At 33.1% G+C, this 11,858-nt stretch overlaps 1 protein-coding gene across 3 annotated transcripts in view; it reads right to left on the bottom strand.

The window, feature by feature from the left end:
* Nucleotides 1-2,061: 2,061 nt before the first annotated feature.
* LOC114332132 (BAG domain-containing protein Samui) overlaps nt 2,062-11,858 on the bottom strand; it is a 45,543-nt gene continuing 35,746 nt past the window's right edge. For 2 of the 3 annotated variants that reach the window (XM_028281867.2, XM_050646829.1), the window contains exon 2: nt 2,062-10,172. In XM_028281867.2, coding sequence (XP_028137668.1) covers nt 8,223-10,172 — 1,950 coding nt within the window. In that variant the 3' untranslated portion in view covers nt 2,062-8,222. The remainder of the gene's footprint in view (nt 10,173-11,858) is intronic. The other variant, XR_007697096.1, reaches the window with a different exon arrangement.

Genomic DNA, 11,858 nt, shown 5'->3' with positions numbered 1-11,858 from the left:
ACTCTTCAGAGTCTTGAAGCTGAATGTTTAATCTTCAATTTAAGTATCTGACAACGTCAAAAATACTAATTTAGATATGAGTTTTTAGGCCTCGAAAATGCGTATTTTCGCATTTTTCAGATTTTAAATCGCCTATAACTCGAAAACTACCAATTTTGGAGAAAATCTACAAGATACCTCTCTTGTTTAGAATGACCCACAAAACTTAAAAATATATGCTCCAGAACAAAAAAATGTGATCTTTTGTATTTGTTTAAACAATTTCTGCCCAAAAATTCCGCTCGGCACCCTTCAGATTTCTTTAAAGGGGACATTTTTGAATAGGAATCCACAAAGAAACCGAATCACAAATTTTTCCAGACGGGAGCGGTCTCACCACATGGACTAATAGAGAAGGATATCACTATGTGTGGTTATCGAGCAGTTATACCCACTAGCCTTAGACAACAATTGCTTGAGGAACTTCATAGTAAAGTCTGCGGACAATTAAAACCAGAGCCCACCAAAGCTAAATTAATCAAAACTCAATTATAGACTTATTTTTATGAAAGAATTCATGCTGATTTTATGGGACCTATTAAAGGGAAAAAGATACTCATAATTATCGATAGTTTTTCAAAGTGGCCTGAAGCTTTCGTAATGAGTTCTACTGATACCTACACAAGCTACTATAGATCGTTTTAGAGCGATTTGGTTTGCCACGAATTGTAGAAACTGATAATGAAAGTCACTTTACCTCTGAAATTTTTTAACTAATAGGTAATGGTATAAAATTTTTGACTTCACCACCTTTTCACCCAGCATCGAATGGATTTGCGGAAAATGCGGTGAAAGCTGTTATCTGGTTTAAAGAAAGCACTTTGTAAGGGTTTATCAACATCCAAAATTGAGATCAACACATATTCATTTAATTCTTAAATGTACTAGAAACGAAAACCAAAACATACACATTTGTTTACATTTTTACTGGGTCACCTAGTTTTGTTAGAAGCACCAGTCGACGATATTGCATAGTCAACTAATTCATATTTTCGTATGTCATGGTCACGCTGAGTCGACAATATAAACAAACTAGATGTTATAAGTTTGTTTATATAAACACGAAGGTATGGTGATTCATTCTAATTCATTCGTATTATTAAAAAGAACATTCTTAATCCAGATGCTCTAGCAGATGGTTTTACCGCGAGCACATCAACTATTTACTGTGGTCTTTATAGTTGGTAATAAATAAGCAGTTATACATATTGTTTAATTCAGCAACCCTTATTGGTAGGGGGTAACTACCCCCAACTACCCTAAGATGTTTCCCGATGGTGCATACCCGCATAACTTTTGTCAATTAACTTTGATTAGAATCTTGTACATGTCATTGCACATGTATTATAAAACGTTCTTATTCTTTATTTTAAATATACCTATTTAATTGAGCCATCTCCATTTATTATCACTACATACCAGTACCTACATATACACTTCTCCAAGAAATTAACCACCTTAAAAATGAGTCATTTTTGATGTCTCGAGTTTCCTAAACCTGTTTTCTGATTTAAGTGATTTTTTCAATATGTTATAGCATAGCCTTATCCTTAACAATAGCGCTGTAATAATATTGATGCTAGATAGGTAAATTGTCATTGTATACCGGACGTACCAATCAAACTTTTTTTTTCTCAAAGTTCGCAACACCCTGTGGAATATTCCAGGATTTATAGAATACTGAAATTAAAACCCAACTATAGCCTCAGATTTTAACATTTGGCTTGTTGATCCATTCGCTTATGTTATATAATAAAAAAGTTAGGTACTTTAACAACTAGCCATTTTTTTCATCAATATATTTATTCTCATTTTCTGCTTAGTTTAATAAACAAGCATAAAGTAGACTTTGGAGAATACTTACTTGACATGCGCTATCTGTTATTATTTGCAGTAAACGTCAATAATGTTTGGAACAGACATAATTTATTGAAAGATGATGTTTCGCCACAATTTTGAACAGGAGTTTGTTTCAATATTGTTATCACCTAGCCAATCAATTAAAACTCAATAAAATAACCGTTTAGGAAAAATCAACTTTTTATTAACAAGTTAATGAGTACAATCTTAAATAGTTGTACAATTTATATACAAAGGCAAAAAATTAAAACACAAGAAATCTAAACAATCACAGTCAATGTGCTGTCCCTAGAATAAAATTATGTACAATGATGTTAAAATTATACGAATTCAAACTGACTGTAAATATAATGTAGTTAGAGCTACAAAGTAATTCAGTCTCACTAAATATGTAGTAAAATATTTCGTGAAAGCATTACTGTTGTTAATACAAAGCATTTGTCACAACATAATACGTCATCAGTAGGTAACTCCAACGATATACCATATTTATGCTCAGTCTCTCAATTCCAAATGTTAGTGAATAATCCTACTCAATTTAATGTTTACAGTTGAGTCCGCGAGTCTTTACCCGTGCGTCATCATTTAAAACATAGGAAATAAGTCGATGATAAGTCGGAAATTGAAATTTACTAAACGCAACAAACTAGTGACTTACTGTCGCTTGCTGTTGCGTTTAGTAAATTTCAATTTCCGTTTTATCATCGACTTGTTTCGTATGCTTTAAATGATTACGCACGGGTAAAGACTCGCGGACTCAACTGTATGTAACTGTCACAGTTTTCAGGGCAATCGCGGCATGAAAGACGTATTTTGCACATGATAACTGTTTGAAAAAGTGCACATTTGTCTATTTTTCTACAGCATTTAAGCGCGGAATTAATTTAAAATCACTTGGAAAAAGGAATTAGCAAGTATTCGGTAAGAAACAGGATTCTAAAGAATGAATATCATACCCTCCAAAATTAAAACTGATAATAACATTGGGACACGATTTGGGAAAACAAATACTTAAGTGCAAAGTTAATTGTTGAGAAAACGCATATGAAGTTTTAAAAGTTAGTTAAGGCCAAAAATGAGATGCAAATTACACGATAAAGTAGAAATTTATTGTCCACGGTTTTAGTTATTACCGGATACTATAATATATAAAGTTTTTTAGGATTTTTCTTAAACATCCCCTCTTAGAGCCTCCTGAATTAGGAGCAAATATGTTATTGTTTCTCCAAAAACTAGCAAATATATCATTGTTTCTCCGAAAATTTCATAATTTTATCATTGCATATTAATGTCGTATCACGCACAACTGACAATCTGACTTTGTTGCACCAATAGAGCAGATAAAACGGAAATTCAACGATATACTCGTCATCTAGCTCAATAGGGAAGAGTTACAATTCTGACTTTGTTTCCCCAGACAAATATGGGTGTTAGGACTGTTAGGAATATCGTAGTGTTGATAACTCAATTTCTGAAAAATTTGGACTTGTGTCAGTGTTTTACCAAAAGTGCGACGTGTTAGGAATAATGTCAAAGTGTAAAAACATTTTAGCTCTGCAAATAAAGATATTCTGGAAAGAGCAGACTGAGTATTTAGTTGTCTTAAATGTTTCCCATGATTTGTGATAAGGAACTCAATATTGGTATATCTGCATCCACTCGAGGTCTGAAATATTACGTCTGATATATTAATGGGATATACATTTTAAAATAAAAAGTTAGTTAACTAAATTACTTGGAGATTTCGACATGTGGACCTATCTTGGCAAGATCATTTACATAATACATAACTTACAAGAGAATAACGACTTCCTACAAACCATAGCCAAACTGGAAACATTTGTTATAAGTTGTCAGATATATTGTCATGGATCTTTATTATTTTGATTTCGTGTGCATACTATGGGAAAACATTTATAATTTTCAGCCTTCAAATCTGACAAAAAAAGGTCCAAGGGCTAAGACATGAAAAAGAAATTAATATTACTCGAGTTTTAAAACATATTTGGAAAACAATTTTTTAATTTGAACGTTTCTCTTGATTAACAGTAATGCATTCTGCAGAACAAAACGCTAGTTTTGCTATATGGACGAGAAGAAAATACCATCGAATACAGTGAATACATTGAATTAAAATGAACTTAATACTGTAAAGATAAACGCACCTTCTCAATTGACATTTCTAATCTTTCTTTTGCATTCTGCAACAACCTGAATTGCATTCCCTTGAAATTTTTTTAAGACTAAAGAAGAATCAAAACAAATATTTAGTGTTCTACAGTGCATTCAAAAAGTCGCTCCGCAGTAGCACAGTTTCGTTTCTCAGCCAGTCAGTATTTCCTGATGTTTACACATTAACGCGAAAAATTCATGTTAGTTCCTTGGTTTTGTTCGTTTTAGCACTGGTAAAATACATAAACTCAGTGCAAGATTTGACTGATGATACATTTAGAAATACGAGCAGATGTACGCAAGAATAATTGGTGGTCCTAAGTCCAAATAAGTCAATGATAAAAATCGTGCAGGACACTGTTGTTAGTGTTGGAATATCCCACACTGCTGTATATAGGAAAATATAGTAACTATTCCCAAAAAGTGACAGTCGTGTAAGAATAAAAACTTACTGATCACGGCAAAAGAATGCAGTAGAGTGAATGGCTCAATAATTTCATTCAACAAAATGGAATGGATATTCGTAATGAAACGTTTGCCATACATAAAGCGTCTTTCTATTTATCCAGGTACGGTACCTAAATATATACTGTGGAGTTATTGTGGATCACTGTAAATCAATTACATATTTATGTGGAACCACTTCATCTAAACAAGAAGGTGCAACTGCTCATAACCAATGACACTGTCTGCATATGACTTTGGCGATAGCATAATTGAACAAGGACTCTGAACTATCACTGACTAACTTTTTGTGGAGTGCAGCGAAAGCAATTGTTTAAAATCGTCCAAGAACCGACGGTGAATTGTTTTTCAAAAAAAATTTTTTTAAGTCTTAAAATGATTGAATAAATTTCTACATCGAATATATTTCATTGGGTTTCACTACTTATATTACTGTGGAGCGAATTTTGAACACCCTCTATAAGAGGATTTCGAATATAAGGCGGTGGTCTCCAGAAGCCGTACGCCGCGTATAGCGTTACGTCGCGTCTATATGCTTGTAAGAGACCGCAACCATTATTTATTATTAGAGAGCGGAATATATGCAAAGTGCATATAGATGCATATTGCAAACACAACATTGCATATTTAAGCTAAACACGATTTATTTTGCATATTTTAAAAATAAATTATATAAAAGTTTAAAATTTTCCTCTTAGTTGGAATTTTATAACTTCGATATGAACGAGCTCATTATTTATCTATCTATCGCTCATTATTATCTATCTGGACTTTCCCATTACTGCCTGAATTTAACAATTATGGGTGTTCCCAGAAAAATATTATTTTATTAGCGTAGCAAGTCGTAGGTACCTACCTGCTTTTAAGGGTCTAATATTTATTTTGTCAGTTTCCGGCCAACATTTGTTTAAAGTAAACGTTGTATCGTATTTAGTGTTTTTGAAGTGATTGGTATATATTAAATTTAAATATGTCTACCATTCAAAAAAGTGCTTGGATAAAGTGTTTTCCCGAGTTAAAGCTAAGTGGAGACAAAGTATTTTGCAAGGCCTGTTCCAAAATCGTAAGTTACATTCATTTTCACATTTTATTTTTTAAATGAGGAATTTTTAAAGGAATTTACAATTAAGTGATTCGGTTAATCTTGTTAACACTTTTTCTGCTCATTGTCAAAAAATTCCCGGAAATACAGGGATTGCAATTAGAAATAAATTAAAAAATGTTTTAGAAAAAAATGAGGGCTTCGATTGTTTGAGGAAAGTTGTACGTATTTTTGAAGGCAACTTTTCTGAAGATCTTACGACTTGGCAAATTAGTTTACTGCCTAAATTAAAATATTGTCCTATAACATCAATAGATGTAGAACGAACTTTTTCTGTGTCCAAACACGTTTTTAGTGATAGAAGGCAAAAGTTGCTAGTTGAAAATTTTGAAAAATATTTGATTATAAATTCATACTATAATTTAGATTCTTAATTTAATTATAATATCAGTTTTTGTGTGTCATTTCATTTGTTTTTATGTGAAAAATAAATATGTATTAAACATAAATGTAGGTTGAATTTTTTAAACATAAATGTTTAATAAGTTTTCAATTTAAAAATCTTTTAGTAATATTTTTAATATTTTCAATATTAATAATTTACTATTAGGATTGAAAACTACTTCGTCTTTCAATGCCATATGGCGCTAGCCACCTACTATCATCACTTCAGTTGCAATGGGTGGGAAAAGCTCTCGATGCGAATCAGTTAAAATATGGAGAACAGTGCCTACGTTCTTTCCGATGAGGCTCCATTAAGAGCCGAAAATCGCGATTCAAGGGACTGGACTGCACTCCGTATTCTAACTGAAAAGTAAGATTGTTTTGCCTTCGCATTGCAACTGAATAAAAATGGTATACATTTTTATTTTATAAATGTTTATATTTAATATATTGTTTTATTTTTGAGGACTTTTAATATGCATTTCGATGGCTTAACTTGCACAGCGGCTAACTCCGTTTTTTAAAACTTTACAGGAACACAACAAAACTTCTTAAAATCACAGAATTGGTATATTGGGTAACTCCTCAATTCACATAGTAAATAGTTACGTTAATAATGGACAACTCCATCCTCAACATATTATGTTATAACTATGATATTTCTCACAAAAGTTATATTATTTCATTAAAACTACTTACCGATAAAATGGAGTTAGCCGATTTGGAAGTTAAGCCATCGATTTGCATATTTAGACAAATTTAGAAAAAATACCTGCATATTTGTAGTAAAAGTAATGCATATATATGCGCATATTTTGGTAATGTTGTGTTGCATATATTCCGCTCTCTATTTATTATACATAATATAAAGCATACAGACTCCACGTATGGCGTAATGCTAGTCACGTACGGCGTTTATTAAAGACCCTGCCTTAGTTACAAATGTGAATAATTGATAATTATTTTTCTTGCCAGGATGCAGTTCTGAAATTACGTTTTCTTGGTAAGATATAAATGAAATTATGGAAATGCCTTTCGGTTATTTCCATGATAAGACTGTTTAAAATTACTAAAATCGACTAAATTTAACCTATAATTGCCAATATTTAGGCAGTTTCCTTGTAGAAAAGTTGTAGCGTTATTTAAAAAATCGCAATGAATATATTAAACATAAAATACTAGCAATATTAAGCCAAGAACTAGATATTATAAGAACATTAATCTAACTTTTTTGATATAAGAGATTATTAAGAATAAGACATAATATACTAAGGAGATTCATTAAAATAAAAAAGAAAATCTAATTGGTTCCAAGAGTATTTCAAAAGAGAACCAAAGTACAAAATGGACGAAATGTTTACAGTTTTGGTAAAAAAACTCTGCGCAATATTAGTCAAATCAACAGCCACTTTCTCGTGGAATTTTGAGAAACAAGGTCGATTTCCTTGAAAATTTGAATTTAGGTAGTATTTATAACCTTTGTCAAAATCTACCCTACGCCGAAGCGGGCTTTTGTTATGGGGGTGAAAACATCTAGGGGATGAAATTTTTTCTCAATCAAAATAACTATGGAAGTCGATAAACTGACCAATTCTGAGTAAATTTTGTTCTATAAATTTTTTTTGCAAAGTTGATACTTTCCAAGTTATTTGCGATTGAAACTATGCATTTTTCATTGAAAAAACTCACGTTTTATAACTGTTTTTCACGAATAACTTTTAATTTTATAGAAAAAATCTTTATAAAAAAAATGTAGCTAATAAAAAAACAAAGAAATTCGCGTCGGAAAGACCTAGGTAAATCCAATAACGACGGAGTTATTGCTCTTTAAAGGAGTTATTTTCGAAGAACCTCGAAATGGAGAACCTTCAATCTCAAATAACTCGAATGTGGTGCAATTTGAAAGTTGGTCAATCTATCGACTTCCGCAGTTATTTTGATTGAAAAAATTGTTATCCCCTAGATGGAGTTATTTTTACCCCCAGGACAAAAGCCCGTTTCGGCATGGGGTAGATTTTGAAGAAGAGGGTCAACCGAGCTTAAATAAAAATTTTCATTAAAATCGGTGTTGATTCTCAAAATTCCACGGGTTTTTTACAGTTTTTTACCGCTGATGACTGGTCTATATTACCAAAACCATTTTGAGTTGTACTACTGACTAGTATTATACTGCCTATAGAAATGTTTAAAATATATTACATTATGTTTTCTTTCCCTTTTTTTCCTTGTCGCTCTCTGCTGCATCTTTGCTTTCTTTATTATCTACTGAAGCTACTTCGGCAACAGCAGATTCTTTGGAAACTGGGGCAGCTGTTTCTTCTTTAGCAGATGCGTTAGTTTCCGATTCACTGGTAGGATTCACTGGTAACTGGTCAGGTTGAGAGTTCTCAGTAACTTCCATATTTTTAGTTTCCTCGACATTCTTTTGTTCGTTTGATACTTCGCTTTTTTCTTCTGGTTTGTTGGTCTCTTTTGTTTCCCCACCAGCAACTTTTTGATCTACATCCATTTTTTCTTCCTTCGACGCTTTACTTTCTAATAGAGCAATAGCTTGCTGTATACATTTAATCGCTTCTTTTCTGGCCTGACGGATAGTGTCTTGTCCTTGAGTATCTATATTATCTAATTTAATTAGATTTCTAGTCAACATTTCGTCTAAATATAGATACTGCTTATCTCTAGATTTCCCTGCAAACTTTTCAACCTGTTCCATTAAACTGGAAACATCCTTTTGGATTTCTTGAATTTGCTCTATGGGAGTAGGTTTGCGATCCTGAGAAGCAGGTTTAGCTTCTTCCTCTTCCGTTGCTTGTGGTATTGGTTGCTGTTGTTGGGAAGGTGGAGGTTGTTGGTAAGGTTGCTGCGGCTGTTGATGGTGCTGCGGCTGTTGATGGTGCTGCGGCTGTTGATGATGCTGCGGCTGTTGGTGGTGCTGCGGCTGTTGATGATGCTGCGGTTGTTGATGGTGCTGCTGCTGTTGTTGGTGGTGCTGCTGCTGTTGCGGCTCTTGTTGATGCTGCTGTTGTTGATGCTGCTGAGGTTGTTGCTTCCTCTCAAAGTTTTCTCTTTGTACAGGAATAGGAATATCTTCTTTAGGATGTTGATAATATTGTGGTTGTGATGGATGTTGTGGATGGTACTGCTGGAAATTATGAGGTATATTTTGCCGAGTGAAATGTTCATCTTGAAAACCTCTTGGAAAAGGTTCTGGTCGATGTCCAAATCTGTCTGGCATGGGATGCGACTGTGGGGGAGGTATGTTAGGATTTTTTGGGAAGACTGGTCCATCCACTCCCTCTACTTGAATAGGAATAATCCTTTCATTTGATTTCTGCTCTGGTTGTTGACTTTGAGACATGTTTTCGGAAGGTACGTTAACTGGAATATTTATGCTAGAAGTATATCTTTTCTTTGATTCTCCAACGGGTGGTGCTGACATAGATCTTTGATTTCTGTCATCAATTGGTTCCTGCCTCTGACCTAAATCAACCGTATTACTTTGTTGAATACCAGGCCTTTCTTTTTCCTGAGGACACGGTTTTTGCGGAGGGCGGACAGTTGTTTCAGTTTGTGGGGATGGTTGTGGATGAGTTGGCTGTGGAGATGGAGTAGCTTCAGCTTGATTTGCTTGCGGATAAGCGGAACTGCTTTGGCCTTCTCTGGGAGTTTCTTGATAATAACGGGTTTGTAGATATCTACCGTCTGGTTGATCAAACTCTTGAGGATAAAAATTCTGGGTGTATTGTGAAGGGTCAGGGGTAGCTTCAGCTTGATTTGCTTGCGGATAAGCAGAACTACTTTTGCCTTCTCTGGGAGTTTCTTGATAAAAACTGGTTTGTGGATATCTACCGTCTGGCTGATCAAACTCTTGCGGATAAAAATGTTGAGTGTATTTTGAAGGGTCTATATCGAAATCGTCTTCGTCATCAAACGGAAACTTGTCACCGAAAGGTCTTCTAAATCGACTTTTAAGCTCCTCTGCCGGTCTACTTCTGGACCTGGGACGCTGATTTATATCTTGAAAATGCTCGGCTAATTCCGGATGACGTTTTGCCAAATTGTCAAGTGTGGATTTAAAATAGTCGTCCCTATTGGCATTCCTATTAAATGGAAAGTTATCTCTGGCAGAATCGGCGTCAAACTTATCAGTCTGAAACAAAAATATATTGAATTAGACGAAACAGTGACATGAATGAAAATAAACAGTTAGAACAAGCATGAATGCCTAGATCAAATAGACCAATGTTTCACTGGCAAATTGTAATTTACAGCATAGGTGTAGACTTCCATTTGAAATGTTCTGTAAGATAGTCACGAAAATATATCTATACAAAAATGTCTTTTGTTATTATATAATTCAGATTTTCAAAATTCAATTCAAATTCAACAAAATTAGATGAATTGTCCATTTTTCTAAGTACCTACATAATATCTATTTTAATATTCTTGACAAAATGTCCTTAGTGTTATATAAAACTTATTTATTTTTAGCACATAAGCAAAACGCTCGGACAGGTCAATTTTTAAAATATTCATAGCACCAATATTTCGCACTTTACGCGATCCCTCTTCAGGTGACATGTCAAATTTGATTTTTTTTTTAATGGGAAAGTACATAATGCGACACCTCATTTAAAAGCTTTTGAACTACTAATTACAAAAATATATAATACTTGCGCAAAATTTTGGTCCAATGCTTTTTAAATGCATTCATTTTTTTAACTGTGAGAAAATTAATAAGAATTTTTGAAAAATTTAAACGCAGAATGAAATATTACATTAATAGCGAGGGCCCAAATTCCCTAAAAACTACTATAATGTTTATTTTAATAAGTTACAGGGGTGAACACGAAGAAAAAATTTAGTATGATTTTTAATTTCAAATATCATTGAAAAGAAACTTTTTGTTTATTCTAAGAGACTTTCGGCCCTCGGTAATAAAGTAATCTTTCATTCTGCGTTTAAATTTTTCAAAAATACTTATTAGTTTTCTCAGGATTCGAAAAAAATGAATGCATTTAATGATTCATCCCTGTAACTTATTAAAATAAAATTATAGAAGTTTTCAGGGACTTTCGGCCCTCGGTAAGAACGTAATCTTTCATTCTGCGTTTAAATTTTTCAAAAATACTTATTAGTTTTCTCAGGATTCGAAAAAAATGAATCCCATTTAAATAGCATTGGAGCCGAAACTTTGTACCGATCCCCTTAAGGATACAGTGCCCAATCTGTACTGGTGGTAACGACTGGCTGGATGAAATTAAATATGCAAACACATAAATTTAAAATAAATTCCCCAATGAAATACACGTTTCATTAAATTTTTATGAAATATCTCTAGACACAACAAAAAATTTTATAACTACATACTCTCGTATTTTGCAAAAATAATAAGACTAAAATATTTAAATTCTGACTCAAAACCATCTGAAAACCACGCCAACAAAAATAAATAAAGCGTGACCAAAAATAAACACTCATTAAAAAATTTCATATTTATACAGTGATGAGCGCGGTAATAACCGGCAAAATAACGCAACAGATGGAAAACATATTAAGTTGTGAGATAAAAAGAAATGAAACTAGCAGAGATGGGAAATTTGGCGATAAAAACCTAGAAATTTATATTCTATTTATTGTTTCACACCTTTAGACGTATCGGACGAGTTTGGCAACTGCCACTGTGACAGTAACAGTTTTAGTTTACATACTCCTCTGATATGACTAAAGATGGGAAACAATAAACAAAATGTAAATTTATAGTTTTTTATCGCTAAATTTCCCACCTCCACTAGTTTCATTTCTTTTTATCTCACAATTTTGCCCGTTATTAGCG

Source organism: Diabrotica virgifera, chromosome 3 (genome assembly GCF_917563875.1).
Source record: "Diabrotica virgifera virgifera chromosome 3, PGI_DIABVI_V3a".
Classification (NCBI taxonomy): domain Eukaryota; kingdom Metazoa; phylum Arthropoda; class Insecta; order Coleoptera; family Chrysomelidae; genus Diabrotica; species Diabrotica virgifera.
Note: the sequence above shows the minus strand (reverse complement) of the source record. Positions and strands in the feature narration are given on the sequence as shown.